At 44.3% G+C, this 19,915-nt stretch overlaps 1 protein-coding gene across 3 annotated transcripts in view; it reads left to right on the forward strand.

The window, feature by feature from the left end:
* Window positions 1-19,915, forward strand: part of CCNY (cyclin Y) — a 126,250-nt gene that overhangs the window by 103,649 nt on the left and 2,686 nt on the right. For all 3 annotated transcript variants that reach the window (XM_029239022.1, XM_029239024.1, XM_029239023.1), the window contains exons 4-8: window positions 3,132-3,232; window positions 8,971-9,006; window positions 12,229-12,286; window positions 12,379-12,498; window positions 17,616-17,782. In XM_029239022.1, the coding sequence (XP_029094855.1) occupies window positions 3,132-3,232; window positions 8,971-9,006; window positions 12,229-12,286; window positions 12,379-12,498; window positions 17,616-17,782 (482 nt within the window). The remainder of the gene's footprint in view (window positions 1-3,131; window positions 3,233-8,970; window positions 9,007-12,228; window positions 12,287-12,378; window positions 12,499-17,615; window positions 17,783-19,915) is intronic.

Below are 19,915 nucleotides of genomic sequence, written 5' to 3' on the forward strand. Positions count from 1 at the left end.
TACTATTTTATCACTCCCATTTTCCAGATGAGGAAAGTGAGGCACAAAGAATCAGCCAGATGAGCGGTGGAGCCAGCACTGAGGCCCAGGGGACTGGCTCCAGAGCTGCCCTCCCAGCTCTCCTCCTCTGTGCTTCTCAGATGGTCCCGCCAAGCCCCACCTGGACAGAAGTTGTTTAGCTTATTTATCTGAAGTCAGAGGGAACACTCTTTTCTGAATTTGGGCCCAACTAAAATCTGTAATTTAATTTGTTGTTGAACTCTGGAATGACCGTTATACTTTGCCCTTATTTATAAAACCTTCTTGGTTTTTATTTGCTTTATCGTGAGGGACGTTGTTTCTTTAATTTCTCCTTTAAGTGTCTGAATAACCTGCTTAGTACATGTTGCTAAGATAATCTACGAAGAGGCTGCTATTTGCTAAAAAGCAGTGGCCATAGGTAAGCCATTTAAGGAGAGGTGAGGGAAGATGATCACAACAGGGAAATAACTTCCACCAGGTGGAGAGAAACAAGGGTTTTCTGGCTCCAGAAACACGTTAGCCAGCAGCACATGTTAGCAAGTGAAAGAAGCTGACTTTGGGAACAGTCGCCAGGGATAGGGCAGTAGAGAAGGAACCCCTGGCTGGAAAAGAGGGGGCCTTTCCCTGGCTGTGAATTTGCCGAGAGAGACTTAAAAAGTAAAAGGAGGCTGCTTCTAAAAGAATTATTATAGATTTTAAAGCTTGAAACCATTTGAGGATAAACCCCTTGGGGGACTTTTAACAGTAAGCTGAGCTAGGGCAAATTATAAAGATTAATATTCTAATCAGCACCTGTGTTTTAGATGTAATTAGATCAACAGTTATAGGAAAATTTAATACATTACAATAGAGATGCTTAGGTATTTTAGAAAGGCTTGTGTAAAGGGCTTTATTTAAAGTTTGTAGTTTATTTAAAATTTGCTGACGTTTTGGTTAGCTAATTAATGAATCTTTTAATTAAAATGTGAAAGTCTCTGATTATAAATTGTGGGTGGCATTGTAGGTGGCTGGGAGTCCGGAATCAACCCCCCGGAAACTTAGGGGAAACTCATGCCTTTTGCTTTGGCCTAATTTTTCTGTAACATCCTCCTCCCCTCGACGACAGCATGCCTAAAGTGAATTGATCATTCTAAGTTAAAGGGAAAAAAAAAAAGATACTAAAACAGAATGAATCAGGAGTTGAATGGCCAGCCTCCCTTACCCTCAGCAAAACAATCACAGTATTTGTCTTAATATTGAGACAGGTGATAGCTGTAAAAACTTTGTGAAAGGAATAAAGTAACTAGAGAGTGTTATTTATCAGTTAAGCAAGAGTCACATTGTTAGCTGGACTTGGAGCCAAAAGAATTTTGTTCAAGCCCTAGATCTACCACCTGATAAATGGGGGGCCTTGAAAAAGCCTTGACGTCTTAGTTCTCCGATCTCGTAGAATGACTCCTGTCTACCTGTTCACGTGGTAGACTGAACGGGAAGGTGATCTGCAAACTGATTTTAGCAACAGCTGACTATGTTGATGTTATTATTGTTATTGCTCATTGGATTTATAGGTAAATTTTGTATACTTTTCCAAGTTCAATAGCAAAACTGATGAAAGTCTTTCCAGTGTTTTAAGTATGGATATAGTTTTTTCATGAGTATTAAGCCATAGAAGTCAAGGAATGAAGTGAGTGTGATCCAGGAACTGAAATTTTAAATACTCTAAACCTTGCTTTTGCCTCTTTGGGAGATTTGCTCTTTTTTTTTTTTTTTTTTTTAATTTATTTTTGGCTGCGTTGGGTCTTCGTTGCTGCACACGGGCTTTCTCTAGCTGTGGTGAGCAGGGGCTACTCTTCCTTGCGGTGCGTGGGCTTCTCATTGTGGTGGCTTCTCTTGTTGTGGAGCACGGGCTCTAGGCACACAGGCTTCAGTAGTTGTGGCTCGTGGGCTCAGTAGTTGTGGCACGCAGGCTCAGTAGTTGTGGCACATGGGCTTAGTTGCTCCGCGGCATGTCGGATCTTTCCGGACCAGGGCTCGAACCCGTGTCCCCTGCATTGGCAGACAGATTCTTAACCACTGCACCGCCAGGGAAGTCCCGGGAAACCTTATTAAATAAGAAGTAAATGTTAAAAGTATCGAACAGGGCATTTGGTCTCTGATGGGCTTTAAAGCTCCCTTCATGTTCATAAACCATGGATACTGAGGGCTTCGTTGGGGGTGGGCATGTGAGGCAGGCAGTGTTGTTATCCTTAAGGAATTATCTTTTTTGGTTGCTGAAAATGACAGATTGTCAGCATAACACCAGGCAAGTGGAGACTTGTTTGGATGATTTTATTATTTTTTTTCTAACATGCTTTGAGCTAGAATTATCCAGATTGATGTCTACTAATCATATTGCCCACATAATTGCCAAAAATCGACTTACTATTCAATTAGATGTCATCCGAGTGTAATTTGAATTCTTTAAATTCTTTGTTCTTTAACAGTATATTTCAGAAGTAGATCTTAGTTCTGAAGTTTTCCAAAGAGCTCCGAATTTATGTAGCTGTGAAAAAACCAGGCATGAGACTGCACAGGCACCCTACCTGAAGCTTATACATTGGTAGTATTTTCAAAAGCATCGGATAACTTTCACCTATTTTTATCTTCACCTCCTGAAATTCAAGATTAGGAGATTCTAAATGAACATTGGCTGCATTTTCCATGGTCCCCAAATCGACTGTATCCGAAGAATAGAAAAAATGGGTGCAGTGGACTCTTGTTTTGATCCTGGTGCCTCAAACCAGGATGCCGCCTTCAGCAGGGGCTTTCATTGGTGTGATGAGCGCATACTTCTTGTTTCTCAGTGATTTTACGGACTCTGCAGCACACGCTTTGATGCTCGATTGCGAGAGTGTACTCTTCTGATGGAGGTTGGGGGCCAGGAGTGGTGGTGGTGACTTTTCTTTGTGGAAGAACATGGAATTTCATTGTAGGAAGGAAGTGGGTTTGTACTGTACTTGCTGGTAGTGTTAACATTTCTCACCAAGACACTTTTCCCCTATAGGCTGGTCTCAAGGTGAAGGGGATGATGTTCCTTGGAAGAATTTTGAGCCCTGTTTAATTGTCCTTGTCTTGTTGCCATTGTTTTTTAGCATCCTCCAGGACAAATAGCAAGGAAATACAGTTCCTGCTCGACTATTTTCCTAGATGATAGCACAGTCAGTCAACCAAACCTCAAGTATACAATTAAATGGTGGGTATACACATTTTTCCTTAACTGAATGTCTTTTCTTTTCCTTAACCTGATGGCTAACTGGTTGGTTGTGGGGTCTGGGAGTGGTAAGATTGGGCAGGGGGAGGCCATATTCAAGAAGTCTTTTTAAAAAGTGATTTTGGGAGTTAAAATGTGGGGTGTTCAAAATATTTGTCTATATTACCATTTACATAAAAAGGCCAAATTTTTCAGTGATTTTAAATGTAGGTTAGAGCATATTTTTGAGTTTTGTGCATACTTTCTACCTTCCCACCTCCTATTGAAGCCATCCTGGCGTAAGTCTGCTAGTATTTTACCTTCAAGATGTAATGGGTCCCACTTTGACGTGGGGTTGCAGTAGAAAGCAGGCTTGGCACCGTGGAAGTGTATTTGCGTGGAGCATGGAGAGTGGGATTCTGACCTTGGCTGTCTCCCCAGCAGGGAGGGTGGGGTGAGCCCCCTCGCTCTGGTCTCTTACTGTAAAATGGGGCTTAAGGGAGGAAAGGGGGGGCGGTCTTCGTATAAAATCTTTTCCCTTTGTGGTTTCAGTTCTCTTATTTTCAAGGGGGAGGTGGGAGGGATGGAATGCTGGTTTTTCCCGAAATGTTCCCACTAGCATTGTGGTAGGAAGCCTTGATAAAGGTGCTGGGGTCTGTGGCCTTTGGCTCAGCTATGAAAAACCTGGGATATTTTGCCTCTGCACTCATTTAAGAAGAGTCCACATTTAACAGCAGTCCACGTTAGCATGTGCGGTGAGTGTTTGTGTTTGTAAATAAGAACCCTTCTTGTGTTCCAGTGGGCCAGGCGTCCAGGCCTCAGAGCCCTGTTCTGCGTGTGCCCACACATGGCAGTCAGGCCTGCCAAGCAGTGGGGACGGTGCCCCCTCCAGGCGGAAGGTGGGAGGTGGGCCCGCCTAGAGGGAGGCCGCCTTCTCCCCTATGGGTAGCTTGTTTCTAAGATCTAAACGGGAACGTAGCTTCTTCCCTCCTTCCGTTGGTGGTTGAGGGACCAGCGGGCATCACCCCACACACAGTGGGCGCTCACGGCTGGGAGCCCGCATGTGCCCTCGCTCCACCACCCTGCCCTTGGCCGAGCTGCCCTACCCTGGGGCTGGGCTCTGTGCCGGGGTCTGGGAGGTGCTGGGGCAGGAAGCAGGAGCCTGGAGACCTGGCACCTGGCACCCGCTCGAGCCCTAGAGCCCCGCCTCCCTGGGGCCTGGGACCCTCCATCCAGGACTGGCGGGAGCTGTGGGTTTCCAGGGGCTCGGACTCTGTTGCTCAGTGCTTCACCTGGGGATGACTTCACACTGCCACTGGTTGTGATGCAGACACTCCGGGGCCCAGTAGGAGATCTGGGTGACAATTTGATATTTCCGTGTGGAGTCTGGGAGGTAGAAGCTCCGCAGTCACAAGTGTGGTCTGTGAATCAGTGGTTCCAGCTCGCCACACCTGCAAGGCCCCCGAGGGCTTAGAGCCCCACTGAGGTGTGATGTCTGGCCCCGCAGATCCAGGATCTGGAATGTCAACCCCTCCGGGAGATTCTCATAGGTGGCCAAGGCCGAGAACCCCTGGTGTCAGTGAACAGCTGCCTTCGAGTTCCCTTGTAAGCTTAACCTGTGGTTAATGCCGGGAGGAAAAGAAGCTGGACAGCTGGGCCAGTGATGATGGCTGAGTGCCGAGAGGAGGCATCCAGTGTGGATGCTGTGGCTTCCCTGGTCCAGAGGACGCTTCTCCACACCACCCGGATTTGAGATGCCTTCAGTCAGTCGCTTATTTGTTTTAAAATGTGCCGTTGTTAAAAATTTACATTTTGGACCTGGGAGCTGGGTAGGGTGGGCCCTAATTGTAGCAATACCATCAGAATCCTTCCCTGTAAATTCCCGTATGTCACACGTGACCTGGTTCTGGTCATTTTGAGGTGTTAGCTGGCCTGGGTAACTTCAGCCAGGGCCTTTGACAGCACGAGGAGAACGAATGTCATGAAGGGCAGAGAGATTGGAAGTCTGAAGGCCCTCCTATTCTAAAATTCTGCCTAACCTATCCTACACCTGCCAAGGCCCTTGTGGCCTCCTGTCCCAAGATGTTAAAATTGATACAAACTCATTAATCAGTAGTTCAGCTTCCTGTGGGCAGAGTGAGCATTCGTGGGCTGAACTCGCCTCCTGATAAACCGTGTAGGACCTTGGAGAAAATGCTCTGGGTTCTAACAATAGCTTTCTAAGCTAATTTTAGAAGAAAACCCTTCTGGGGGGTTCCTTGGTGGCCTAGCGGTTAGGATTCCAGGCTTTCACTGCCGTGGCCCAGGTTCAATCCCTGGTTGTGGAACAGATCCTGCAAACCACGTGATGCGGCTGGGGTGGGGGTGGAGGGGAAAGGTTACAAAAGAACCGAATGGAAATCCAGGAGTTCAAAAGTCCTCTGAAATAAAATTCATATTAAAAAAAAAGAACAAGAAAAGAAAAGAAAACCCTTCTGTAAATCGGGGATTGCCAAAACGAACAAACATTTACGAATTCTGGTTCAGGAATGGGTGGAGGGTTGAGAGTGGCTCTAACTGTCAAAGAGAAGCAGCAGCAGTGTGACACATTTGGGCACGATTCTGTGCTCATTTTTTTCACAGGCATAATATCTTCTCTGAGAACTTGATTTTCCCATCTTTCTCCTGAAGGCCAATGGCTGTGGTATGAATTTAGAGTTTGCCACCCACCCCTGTGCCGCTGTAACCGACCCAGGCCCCGAATCCTGTGTGAGCACGGGGATGGTGCTCAGAGGATGGGGGGAGGGCAGTGAGGGCCGCTCGCAGCTGCCCACACCATCTGCGGCCCCGGGCCTGAGGGTCGAGAGTAGCTTCGTACACCCGCCAGAACCCGGCACCTCTGACTTAGCTCTAGGTGAGAAGTACAGCGAGGGTAGTGCCCACGGTCAGAAACATGTTTTGTTTTCCTGATCAAGAAAATAGCATTTCTTCATTCCCAGCTCCCCTTCCCTCCTGGCTCTGCAGCAAGGGCAGTTGAGCTAACCCTCTGGCCAGCCTGTCCTGGGTGACCTCACCATTTTCTGAGGACATGGCAGAATAAGCAGGCCTCCAAAGCTGGGCATTTGGAGTAAAGCCTGAAGCCTGGAATTGATTCTGTTTTCAGCTGACTGTCCTTTGCCCCCCCCCCCCGGCAGTCACTTCTTTCACAATGACCGACTGAGCTGGCCTGTGGAGCTGGGCCCAACACGTGCGTCCTCAGATTGGTTTTCTCACTTTCCGGGGCATGATCTTGAGTGGACATTGGCCTACAGACTGGCACTGTGTTTTATGGAGGCCTGAGTCATGATAACGTCCAAGCTTGCTTTCAGCTCTGGAGATCTGGGAGACAGTAACCTTGGGGCCCTGAAGACCTTCACTCCATCTACAGAAGCTGGAAGACCTCTTGAGGTGGAATTATTCATAGGGCAACAACAATAATAATAATAACTTTGCTTTAGAACTTTATATTTGAGATCATGCTTTTATACACTTCATTTGATTGTAATAACCACTCTGTGATGTGGGTTGAATTGTAATTTTTTAGATGAGGAATTGAAGGCTCTGAGAGGTGGATAAACTCTAATTGATGAAGGAGCCAGTTTTTAAACCCAGCTGGTCTGACTTCAGTGCAGTGGTGATTTTCCTGTGATGTGCTCCCTCACAGGGGAAGCAGGGACCATATTTTTCTCAATCAATCAAAGCAATTAAAGTAATCACTATACCAAACCGAATCATATGAAACATTCAATTTAATCATCACAGCAGGACTGTTAAATGAATAAAACAGTACTTTCTTCCTTTTTTCTAGAGGCAGCATTATAGAATGAAAGGGCATAAAACCATGATACAAGTCGGAAATCCCGACATCTAGTGTCTCTACCTGAATTTTCTTATTTATAAAATAGAATCAGTAACATTTATTATTTCCCATTGCAGGGCTTTTAAGGTACGTGAAGGCACTTTGAAAACTGTACCATTATTTTTTAAACGTCTGAAGTCCCTTCACCCCACTTTCCTTCATCAGCATAGATGCTTTTCAAGATGTTAGGAGGAAGAGAATATATTACATTTGCTCAGGGATACTTTTAACACTTAGCTGAAATCGTTTGAATTAATAGATCTGGAAAGAGAGATTTAGAAGGAGATGCTTTCTTTTGATAGAGATGAGCTATTGTCATGTTAAGTCGTGGGTGAACATCTGAGCTACTCAGAGTCCAGCGTGCATGCCCAGGTCTCTGAGTGAGTGCCGCCGCCGAGTGAGCTGAGGTGTTTGGGACCCAGCCCTCTACCTCCATGTTGGTGCCCTGGATGGCAGTTTCTGTGCTCTGAGAACACAATCTGATGCAGCCAGTTAGCTATGTTCTTAGAAGCTTAAAAAATAAATTTTTGGCCTCCTCAATACATTTTAAAGTAAAACAAAAATTGTGGAAGGATCTAGACAGGTTGCAAAAGAGGAAATAATAAAAAAAAACTGGGCAGTCAACACGAATAACCCTGCCAACTTGACAGGTGATCAAAGAAACTCAAATTGAAAACGGTTACACTTTTAACCTGTCCAGTTGGAGAACATTTTTTCAAAACATTCAAGGTGAGTGTTGGTGAAGGGGAGGTGAGACACACACTGGTGGGGAAGTACACTGGTACAGCTTTTCTGCAAAGATACTGGGATGTATATGTGGGGAGCCTTACAGTTATTAATGACCTTAGAGCAAGTAATTCCAAGTACAGGATGTTTTCTTATGGAAATAATATAGTGATAGGTCACACAAATATTTATCTGTGGGTATATTCATTATGGTGTTAATCATAATTGGAAAAATATTAAAAATAACTTAAATGTTCAATAGTAGGGGGATGGTTAATAAATTGTTCAACAATGTAATGGAATATAGTCAGCCATTTAAAGTCACGTTTTTGAATAACACTTTAATGGTAAGAAAAATGTTAATGAGGAGGATAAAAGTGGGATGCAAACCTGTTTGCTTTAGGTAGATACGAATAAATACCTCTGTATCTTAAGCTGATAGTAATAATCTTTGGGCAGAGGAATTATTTTTCTGTATACTTTTTTTATTTTCCAAAAATTTCTTCAATCTGAATGTAACACATTTTATAATCAGAAAAACATTATTTGAAGAAAATTCAGGGGATAGGAATGTCTTCATTAAATTCAGATCTTTTAAAATGTAAAATAAAATTTTAAGGTATTACAAATAAGAGTTACACTACCATTCAGCAAATGAATGAATAAATTAGGCAGATTTCCAAGAGGTTATTGATTTAAAAGAAAAAATGGCAAACCACTGTGGGTAATATTCACATTTTGATGGTAGTTATAAAGAAACCACTAATTTTCTAAAACAGCAGGTGCTGAGTTGGAGACTTCTAGAGGTGTTTGATTTCACCACCTGTTTTTTACATAGTGCCTATATTTTAAAGTGAAGAAAGCTTAAGATTTCAGATAGAAAGAGAAATTTGTTTCTGAATATCACTTGAAGTTTTGGTGTTTCTGGAAAAGATTTAATAATTGCTCAAAATAAGTGCCTGATTGATTTACTTTGAAGAATGCATTTTCTTAATCAGCATTGTGAATTAAGTGGGGCTGTTCAGATGGGTCATTTTTTACTTAAATTTTAAATATTTATGGTCAGACTGATGCCAGATAATATATAACATCTTGAATGTGCTTATGAAACACTGAACTTCTGCATTTTATTTTACAGTGTAGCTCTCGCAATATATTACCACATCAAAAACAGGTAGGTGGATTTTGATTAATTTTGTGCTAAAAACATCACACATCATCTACTGTGATGTTTTTCCTATTACGTTCTAGTTCCTCAGCCTTTGAGTTTTATATTCTTATTTCATTTTCTTAGAATCTCTAAAGTTAGTACAATTTACCCACACTTACTAGGTAAATGCTGAACTGCTTCTGAGTCAGAGGACACCAAATGAAGCCAGCAAAACAGAACAAAGTTTCTTGACAATGTTCAGCCTCCTCTTGACTTTATTTTCTGTATAATTTGCTTAAACATTCTGTCTGTTATAAAATATTTAAACAATTTTCTGTGTGCAGCTTTAACATGAAAAAATGTTTAGTTTATAGTTTCAATTCAGTAGAAAAAGTTTTGTTGTAAATTTAGTCATAAACTATTTTAATGTAGTAGAAATTCTCTCTCTGATAGATGTCTGGAGATAGTTCAGTTAATTTTAAAAGTCAGTTAAAACAGGGACTCACAGAAGAATCATTTAAACATTTACCTTAAGCATTTTAATTCAACATAAAACATGTAAAAGTACACTCATTTGCCAGTTTTATGCAGCACTGAGGCTTCTGCTTTGAGCGTGGGGCATTGATTACTGAAGTGCTGTCCTTTTATAAGCCACACCTGTTTTGTGTGTGTTTTTTTGTTTGTTTTTGTAATCAATAGCGAGAAAACTTGTGACATTTGCTAAACAATGAGTGTAGAATCTTTTAGGCTTTGACCACACCTGATCTACAGCAAACTTGTTTTTAGTGATTTCCTTTTATTGGGTCTTTATGAAGCATCCTTCTTCGTTTTCATGAGAACAAAGCCACTCTCACTGCAGTCCTGTTCCACTGATGGGTGTGACATTTACATGTGTTATATGAGTGTAGTAACAGTTCCGGGAACCAGCAAGGTCACCTTCTGGCTAGCGTGGGTCTCCGTGGTGGGGGCCACAGCCCTGGAGTCTATTTTAGGAAGGGGACAAGGGAGAGTTGTGACAAGCAGTGACGTGGAGGGTAGATGACAGAGCTTGTGATGGACAGGTTATGGGAAAACACAGCCATTGGAAGCAAATACCTGGAAAGGTATTCTCTGTAATGACCTTTCTCTGTAATGTAACTGTGATTCACGGTTCATTATGGTGCTTGAGAAGTTTGGATTTACGAACTTACAAAATGTAGGATACTGGAACTTCGAACCTTGACCAGAATAACTTAGTGACAGTGTAGATTCATCTTGCTGCTTATTTCTATGATAGTAGTTCACACTTTTTAAACACTTAGGTCTTAACTAGCAATGTAATACCATTGGTGAAACTCAGATGTGTTCTCAAAACAGTTTTGCATTAGCGTCTCCGATTTCTCAGTTCTTAGACTCTATGGGCCTCAAAGCTAATCTAGAGCCATAGCTATTAATAATAAGACCCAACTCCATTAAATGCTTACTCTGACCACCCTGGTCAGCTCTTTGCATGCCTTATCTCATTTAATTTTTTTGTAACAGCTCCATGAGGTGATTCTGACATTATCTCCATTTTACAGATAAAGAAACTGAGGCATAGAGAGATTTTTTTTTTAAATAACTTGCCTGAGATTACACAACTAGTAAAGTGGGGAATTGGGAATTGAACCCAAGCAGTATACCACTGAGACTTTAAATGATATGCTCTGCTGGGTTAATGGTGATACATTGGGCCGAGAGGAAGTGGAGAGAGTCCAACAGAAAAGTCAGCCTGTGGAAACAAGCATGATTAATTTACAGATTGTAGCCTGAAAGTGTCTTGAGAAGAGGTGTCTGCAGACTCTCCCTTTGATAAGTCATACTGACCCAGCCTCAGGGGCTGGTGATAGATCCCTTAGCTTTGATAGAGACTGTGCTGAGATTCATAGCTTTTAATGGAAGTGAAAGCAAAATCCACTTCTTAGAGGAGTCATTTTAGCTTAAATTCTGAATCCTTATTTATATTTCTGAACCTACATTTTGATTTTTAAAATTACTTGTGAAAGTTTCTCGAGAGTGCTGAATGGTGTTTCAGGGGCTCTCACTCCTCAGGAGAACTGAACAGGGCTGAAGAGCCTGAGGAGTTGGGGGCGTCCCTCACCTTCCTCCTTGAGTACCTGGCAGAGGCGGTTGGCAGTCGAGGGGGATCGTGATTCCTCAGCGCCAGGTGCACTTTACGTTTTCACCCCACTCTCCAGTCCTGACTGCTTGAGCCGTGCTTTTATTCGGGTTCATCTAAATCTTTGCTGTCTGTCCTGCAGGCTAGTGAAAAGCAGCACAGGTATGAATGCCCAGAGCTTTAAAAACAGTTCCCACTGTGCAAAGACAGGGATGAAAATTGAGCTGTCCTGCCAAGCTCTTTCTTTCGCTTTTATTTTGACGCAGACAGTAAGTTCATAGAACAGAAACTGTAGTGTTTGCCACGGGGCGTGCGTGTCAGGGACAGATCTGCAGCCTTCTGATACTTGCAAGCCTAGTTGACGTTGGAAAATTGTGTGCTGTTAACCAAAGCAGTGGTTTCCAAATTTGGTTTTTAAAGAAAACATTTTAGACAAAACTCAAATGACATAAAACAGATGGAGGTAGAGCCATCACTAGTGGAGTGTGGACGACCCCCCAGAGCCCAGCGGCCCCGCTGAGCTCACAGTGAACGCTGCCACTTTAAATGGGTCTGTGCAGTTACCGGCTTGGTAACAACCAGTTACACTTTTCTACGTGTCCCCTTTTGTTTTTCAATATACAGTCATGAAACTCCTCATTAGCGAAGTGGTTAAGTTGCATGCTGTGAAACTTTCAAACTAATCTCCAGGACACACTATGAGTGTTCATTGTTACCCTCAGAATTCTTTCTTGTCAACCACAACGTAAGGATGGTTTAAACAGATCTGTCAGCCTTTGCTCAGAAACAAGAGGTTAAAGAAATTTAGATTTGGTTCATTTGAAAACTCAGGAAATGAAAATCTACATTTTCACTTAAGTTAATTAAACTAAATGTGATTCATAACCTTTATTTCTTGGACTATTCAAAAATGATTAAGTATTGTCCCCAAGAAAAACAAATTATAATTCATGAATAATCAGTAGCATCTCTTAACAGCACTGCCTCTGTTTCTTGAAATAACAGCTGAATCAAAATATATTTTTGTTTCCTTTTGACTGGCACTCATACTTGCAGAAGGTAAACTCCGTTTTCTGTTATTTCTCCCCCCGGCCCGCTCCCCCAACCAGGGACCCAGATGGAAGGATGCTCTTGGATATTTTCGATGAGAACCTTCACCCTCTTTCGGTAACCCTCCCCCGGGGTCTCAGGGTGTTGTCCAGTCGTGTCTCTGTTATTCTTGTTGGGCGGCCAGTCATTGAGAATCTCTCCTTTCCCAGAAATGCGAAGTGCCACCAGATTATGACAAACACAACCCAGAGCAGAAGCAGATTTACCGGTTTGTTCGGACACTGTTCAGTGCTGCTCAGCTGACTGCGGAATGTGCCATTGTCACCCTGGTGAGTGCCCACAGGGTGACGCGGTCGTGGAGTGGGGCGCAGGCAGGAATGTCCATCACGGACCTGGGAAGCACAGCACCACTTCAGGGTTGTCTTTTATCTGGGAGGGTAGCGACGGGATCTCCTAAAAGAGGGTGCGTGTGTGGTCTGCTCCACAGTGCCCACCTAAAGCCCATTGTCAGATCGCACTCAGAATCAGGAAAGCTGAAATGCTGCGTGCAGGTAAGTGAAGCATGGGGCCCAAGGGCCTGAGAAGGACCAGCGCCTCCTCATTAACGTCCAGGTTTCTGGCGTTGGTTCCCTGCAGAGGTTTAATACCATTGATCAGATGTGATAAGTTCATATATCGGAAGGACTGCTGTAGTTGCTGCCTTCTCTTTTGTGATTTTCATGTAAATATGTGTCTGTAAGATACTCAGAGACAGCATGGACATAAATCTGCACTTTAAGACTTGAGATAAAAATCTGTAACCTTACTTAGACTCTGAAAACCTTAGGGACGGACTCTTTAGGTCAGGTCTCATTTGGGAAATAGATTTGACAGTGTAGCCCATTGTCACTGACCTTTCGTCACTGACATTGTGTGCAACTCAGATAAGAAGTCAGCTCTGCCAGTGCACGGGCTGCCCCGAGGGACCAGAAAGTCATCCCTGCAGTTCCTGAGAAGAGATTGGTGTGTGACAGAAAGTGTACAGGACCCTTTGTGTCTCTGCCACACTAAGAGCCCTGTACTCTCGGACGATTGGACAGTAACCTGTTTGTTTGTTCACTTCTTCTCTCATGGAACTTGCCGCCTGGTAGGTTAACAGACATTCAACAAGTCTTCCTCTGGTGATCTGGAGTGATGATAGGTCCTTAGGTCATGATTGGGAAGCATATTTATTGCTCAGCTTTGTTCCTCCAAAGGATGTCACGTCCTTAACAAAACACACCTTGGGCAGCAGGATTGATATTTTAATGAAAGGAGATTGTGATAAAGGGGAGGGAAGGGTGAGAAAATCAGATGACACTGTGGATAAGATTAGTACTAAAATCCACACCATGATGAAAGATTTATTTTGAAGCTTCTGCAGATGGAATGTGGTGGGGTTTTTTTTACCTTCCATTCCTAAGAAAACTGTGACCTGACCGTGCCCTGTAGTGCCTTAGAGTTTGGATTTATTAGCATGAAGGAGAAGGTTAGTGTCCTGTGGAGGACACAGTTTCTGCAGAGACATGGAGAACATGTAAAGTGTGTTTCCCTGTCTCCGAGGGTGGCTGGGAGGGGTGGCTAGTTTGTCTTGGGAGTACTACGAGAGTGGTGTGTATTTGTCAGTCATTGGAACTGCTGAAATCTTCTCTTGTCCTGTGACATCAGCTGGTGGCTTAGCAGGGGATTAGCATACATATATGGCGGTCTTGCTGGCTACAGCCTAAAGGTGAGCAGCTTCGGGGCCCGCACAGCAGGCCCAGCCCTGCAGACCGATTCTCTGAGGCCTGCTTGGTTGGCCGAGTCAGCCTGGGGCCTGTGGGCAGAGGGGAGACAGCTGCGAGCTCTGAGCGAGCCCCATGTATGATGATCCTGCCCTTCTCTCCAGTTTCTAGAGGTAGAAGCAGCCGTTCACAACAGGTCCGGTCTAGAGCTGGCAGAGCTGCGTCTCTCTCGGCCTTTCTCCTGGGCCTTCTCTTGGCTGCGTGCCCGGGGGGAGGCAGGGGAGGCCCACAGTTACCTCTGCACTGCTGCACACAAGGAACCAGACTGCAGCCTGCCTGTGCAAGGAGCTTCCAGGACCTTCAGCCACTTGCTCCTGGCTGTATCAGGAAGCACCAGTCATGCCAGCCCAGCTGGGTCCCCCTCGAGTGGCCTGGCAGGTCCAGCCATTGCTGCATGGCCATGAGGGCTGCCATTCAGCCCCTGGACTGCAGCCCCAAAGTGCCTCTCAGAGGCTGGTGCTCTGATGGTGAGGCGACCTGTGGAATCTATCCATTCTGACCCCGAAGACTCCCTTTTTAGGTCACGTTAGTGGTTTCTAAGGAAGTCAAAAGCTGTTGTTCAGATGGTGTCCAGTGACGAATCCAAATATCTCATTCTTGTGCTCCTTCAAATACTAGCAAATAGGAAGCGCTGTTGAGGTCCCAGTTGGCTAAGCTCTGGGTACGAGAGTCTTAAGATGAATGGACCCAGTGCTGCTCTTTAAAATCCATGGAAAAATTCCAGCATCGTCGGAAGTTTGGTCACATATCCTGGATTCCATGAGCTTGCATTTTCTCCCTCCCCCGTGCCTTTAACAGTTTTATTTTGTACAGTCAACTGAATGCTCTTCGTAGCTCAGTAAGTGCTCACTGGCCTCTCTTTTCTAGAGACTCCCAAGGATGGTCCTTCTTATGAAAGTAAATCTGAAAATTTAATTGAGCAAGAGTGTCCTGTTAGCAACGGTCTAGGGAATGGTGCTGAGAAAGAATCAATTGTCTGTTATTTTACTTGGCAGAGAATTAAAACACCCAAGTGGGAGTTTACTAAAGAAGTTGCAGCTGACCCTTGAATATAGCTTTACTGGCAAGTTCTGCTAAATTACATGCCGTTAAGTGGCGCTTATTATGAATGCCTTATCTCCCAACATAACAACTGCCTTCCCTCAGTAATGGAGTGTATTTTCATGTCTGATTCCTCTAGTTAGCCCTAGTGGAATATCAGACATGGTAGATGCCCGTTATTTTTTTCTAAATGTTATCTTAAATATTATCTAGTGTACCTGTTAATATCTATCAACTATGGTAAAGTAAGAAGAAAACTGAGTAGCCTTCTTTCTGTACTGAGTCAATGAGGAGCTGTTTCATTGGGGAGCTTGGAGAGGTTTACATAGCTCGTCTGTATAAAGGAATAGAGTCTTAGGGATCTGGATGAAGACTGTTCATAACAATTGCTTTAAAAAATCTGGAGTTAGGTCCAGCCTCAGTTTTCTGCTTGTTTTTTTTTTAAGAAATACTTTATTTTATTTATTTTTTTGGCCGCACCACATAGTTTGTGGGATCTTAGTTCCCCGGCCAGGGATTGAACCCGTGCCCTCGGCAGTGAAAATGTGGAGTCCTAACCACTGGACCACCAGGGAATTCCCTATCATACATCTCCTTGGTAGAATGAGAAGAATTAGTCATCAACCTTTGTAAAAACTATGGAAGTAATCATTCCACGGTTCAGAAAAATGTAAAACATACCAATAAACAGATTTTTATGAAGGGGGACTTTAGAAGGCATTTGTACCTTGTGATCCAGCTTAAGCAGTGGGCTTTGTGGGTATTTCTGATGTTTGTCTTCAAACTAAAGTATGGCAGTTTATAAATCCTATATTACATGGTTTCATTTTACAACTTCAGCTGGAATTATTTCATTTAAAAACAACCACTTCAGGGACTTCCCTGGCGGTCCAGTGGTTAAGACTCCATGCTCCCAATGCAGGGGGTCTGGGTTCGATCCCTGGTCAGGGAACTAGATCCCACATGCCGCAACTCAGCCTGCATGCCTCAACTGAAGATCCCTCACCCAGCAACGAAGCTCTCACGTACTGCAACTAAGACCCAGCGAAGCCAAATACATGCATACATACATACATACATACATACATAAATATTAAAAAAAAGATACTTCACACCCATTAGGATGACAATAATTTTTAAAAAATACAGAAAACAACAAGTGTTGGCAAGGATGTGGAAACATTGTAACCCTTGTGCATCACCGGTGGGGATGTAAATGGTTCAGCTGCTGTGCAAGATAGTATGGTGGTTCTTCAAAAAATTAAACATAGATTATGATATGATCCAGCAGTTCCACTTCTGGGTGTATACCCGAAAGAATCAAAAGCAGAGACTCGAACAGATACTTGTATACCAGTGTTCACAGCAACATTATTCACAGTAGCCGAAAGAGGAAACCACTCAAATGTCTGTCAGTGGATGATAGATAAACAAAATGTGGTCCATACATAAAATGGATCATTATTCAGCCTTGAAAAGGGAGGACATGTTGACACATGCTACAACGTGGAACATTATGCTCAATGAAAGAAGCCAATCACAAAAGGACAAATACACTGCGATTCCACCTATGTAAGGTACCTAGAGTAGTCACAGTCACGGAGGCGGAAAGTACAAAGGTGGGGGCCAGGGGCCAGGGGAGGGGAAGTGGGGAGTTGTAATAGGTACAGAGTTTCAATTTGGGAAGATGAAAAAGTTCTGGAAATAGAGATAGATGGTGGCGATTTCACAACACTGTGACTGTTCTTAATGCCACAGAAATGATTAAGTGGTAAATCTTGTGTGTATTTTACCATAATAAAAAAACGTTTATCAACACTGCCTGTAAATCTACAATTACCTCAAAATAAAGAGTTTAATTTAGAAACAACTACAGATAGAAAAAAAATAGGTTTCTTCCTTTCATATCCTTTGTTCTCCTCCTTGACACATTGGTGGTTTGGGTTTTTTTTGTTTGTTTTTTTAAACGGAACTTTGTTTTTTGGCTGTGTTGGGTCTTTGTTGCTGCATGCAGGCTTTCTCTAGTTGCGGCGAGCAGGGGCTACGCTTTGTTGCGGTGCGCGGGCTTCTCATTGTAGTGGCTTCTTGTTGCGGAGCACGGGCTCTAGGAGCGCGGGCTTCAGTAGTTGTGGCTCGCGGGTTCTAGAGCGCAGGCTCAGTAGTTGTGGTGCACGGGCTTAGTTGCTCCGCGGCATATGGGATCTTCCCGGATCAGGGGTCGAGCCCGTGTCCCCTGCATTGGCAGGCGGATTCTTAACCGCTGCGCTACCAGGGAAGCCCGGTGGTTTGTTGAATGTGTGTTGATGTCATAGTTGGTAGAGTGAGAAATTAACCCGCAGCTCCTAGAACACTTTCCTGCCCCGGAGTCTTAAGGGCCTGCCTCATCCACACATCCAGTTACAGAGTGTGCCTCTCAGCCCATTTTGCCTCAGACTCGTTGAGCCCTTTGACTTTTTAAAATACGTGTGATCAGGCTGTCAGCGCCTGTTTAAAGCTGAGCTGGGGGAGTGCAGTGAACAGCTGGGAGTTGGTTCGCGGGTGTTGGCGGGTGTGGAGCAGTAACAAGGCAGGTCACCGGGCGCCGGCGTGCTCGTGTCTTCCAGGTGTACCTCGAAAGGCTTCTAACATATGCAGAGATTGACATCTGTCCGGCCAACTGGAAGCGGATTGTTCTGGGGGCCATCCTGCTGGCCTCCAAGGTATGGGACGACCAGGCCGTGTGGAACGTGGACTACTGCCAGATCCTGAAGGACATCACGGTGGAGGACATGTGAGTGTGGGCGGGGGTGTCTGCAGAGGAAACCCTCCCCTTTGTGGACCTGCTCAGTGTGGTTATGAGTGGATGTGATTGCACGTCTGTTGTGGGCTGGCCGAGCAAGGACACAGTTGCTGAAAGCCTTATTCTAGGCGAACCTTCCTTTACCTTCCTGCTCCCTGTCTGCGGTGGGGCTCATCCCATCTCTGTATCCACTGCAGACTGATGACTGGCAGCAGATGGGCTAAAATGTTACCTGTTTCTGTTCAGAGAGAAGTCTTTCACTGCTTTTGTCACGTTTTGCAAGTTCAGTTGCTTAAAATGAGCGTTGTGTCCTCGAGGTCCCCCTGTGCTGTCCTGGTCGGGCTGCGTGTTCTCAGGGCACCATCCTGAGCTCACACTTAGCTGCGGCCTGGGGGCTGGGGTCCCAGGGGCTGGGCATACAAGACGTGGGGTCAGAACCTCCCAGGAGCAATGAGCTGTTTTGGAAACACTCAATCATATGAATTTCTTACAGTTCCTTATGGTTTACAGGCATTTCTGACATGATTCTTGCTAATATTTTTCTCGTCTTGTTTGGCTTCCTTGAGGAAGCTCTGAGCTGGAGCAGGTTCCACTGTGTCCCGGTCCACATACAGGTCCCTGGACCCAGTGACCAGTGCGGGCTCCTCCCCACCCTGCCCCCCCTCTTCCGGTTGCTGGTTCGCTGGGCACCCCATTTTTGTGCTGCCCTGGGAGCTCCTGTTTGTGTTTTGGGTCTTTTACCAGAGCCTTTTCCTGCTGCATACCTGTATGACTGCTTCCTACATGTCATTCTTTATCATAAAAAGTAAGACAAATATGAAGTTTTTGACAGCAAGAAAAATAAAATGAGCATATTTTTTAAAAATTCTTGATTACATTTCAAGGTGAAAACAGTTACTAAGATAATTGTCATCCAGACTGTAAGTAGGTCGCTTCCACCTTTGAGCTGCTGTGAATAACACTGTCGTGAATATGAACACGGGTGTGCAGACACCTCCCAGAGGCCCTGCTTTCCGTTCTTTGGGATCTATGCCCAGAAGTGGGATTGCTGCTTGTTGGCTGGTCTTTAAAGTGAGCCCATTTTTCTGCAAAAGCCGACAGGCCATTAGGTGATGAAAACAACTCGCTTTACTCCATTTTAGAACCCCATTTGCAAGTTGCTAAATGGCATCAGTTCAGTTGGGTTTCTTTACAGTGTTGATCTAATGTACCAAATATTTATTAAATTTTTTTTGTTTATTGACTTGAATTTATTTATCATAAAGTTTTACATCAGAACTATTTCCTTATAATTATCCCCTTCGGGGCAGTAAATCCATGAAGCCCGTTCTCTCTGCATCACTGTTAGTTTTTTGATGATTTATCACATAACAAGCTGTCAGATGTCCCTGGAGGATGTACTTCTGCAGTTTGGAAATTCAGATTTGGGGAATTATTTTTATTTTCTAAATCTTGCCTTAGTTGGAAAACACAGAAGCTCTAAAATCTTTTATTTCCCCCCAAACTTAAACATTCTGTTCAAGAAAACACTCAGTATTCAGGAAGGCTGTTTTTTCCCTAAGGAACCCTGGGAAACTGCCACCTTGTTCAAAACAAGATTCCTCTTGACTTTAATCCTAGTTATACCCTCAACAAGAGGCAGTGGTGTCTAGATACCATTTGGGGCAGGAATAGCTAGCTGACTAGTTCTCCTTTTATACTAAAAACTTGCTGGCATTGGAGAATGGGATCTGCAGTGGCACCTCTTAGCCACCGGGTGGCAGTCTGTCCACAGGCAGCTCCCAGGTTGCCCAGGAGAGCACTTCTGCCTTAGCGTATTTTTGACACTTAAGATTTTACCTGGGTTCCAGTATTTCACAGGATGACCTCTTATTAAATCTCACTGAAAGGAGCCATAAATACAAGTCATTAAAAGTGTAAAGTTTAGCACAACACACACATTTGGGGCTTTACTCCTTTCTCGAAGCTGCATCGAAGCAGCCCCTCCGATTAAATGACCTGAATGCGACGTCTTGGTCCCTCCCTCTGAGGCGCTCAGGCCTTCGATAACGACTTGCTGAGGTTTCTCGCTTCTGATCTGCCTGGGAGCTTCTGTCGGGGAACCAGCCACCCTGCCGCCTCAGT

Source organism: Monodon monoceros, unplaced genomic scaffold (assembly GCF_005190385.1).
Source record: "Monodon monoceros isolate NGI ecotype Baffin Bay Population unplaced genomic scaffold, NGI_Narwhal_1 Super_Scaffold_21, whole genome shotgun sequence".
NCBI lineage: Eukaryota > Metazoa > Chordata > Mammalia > Artiodactyla > Monodontidae > Monodon > Monodon monoceros.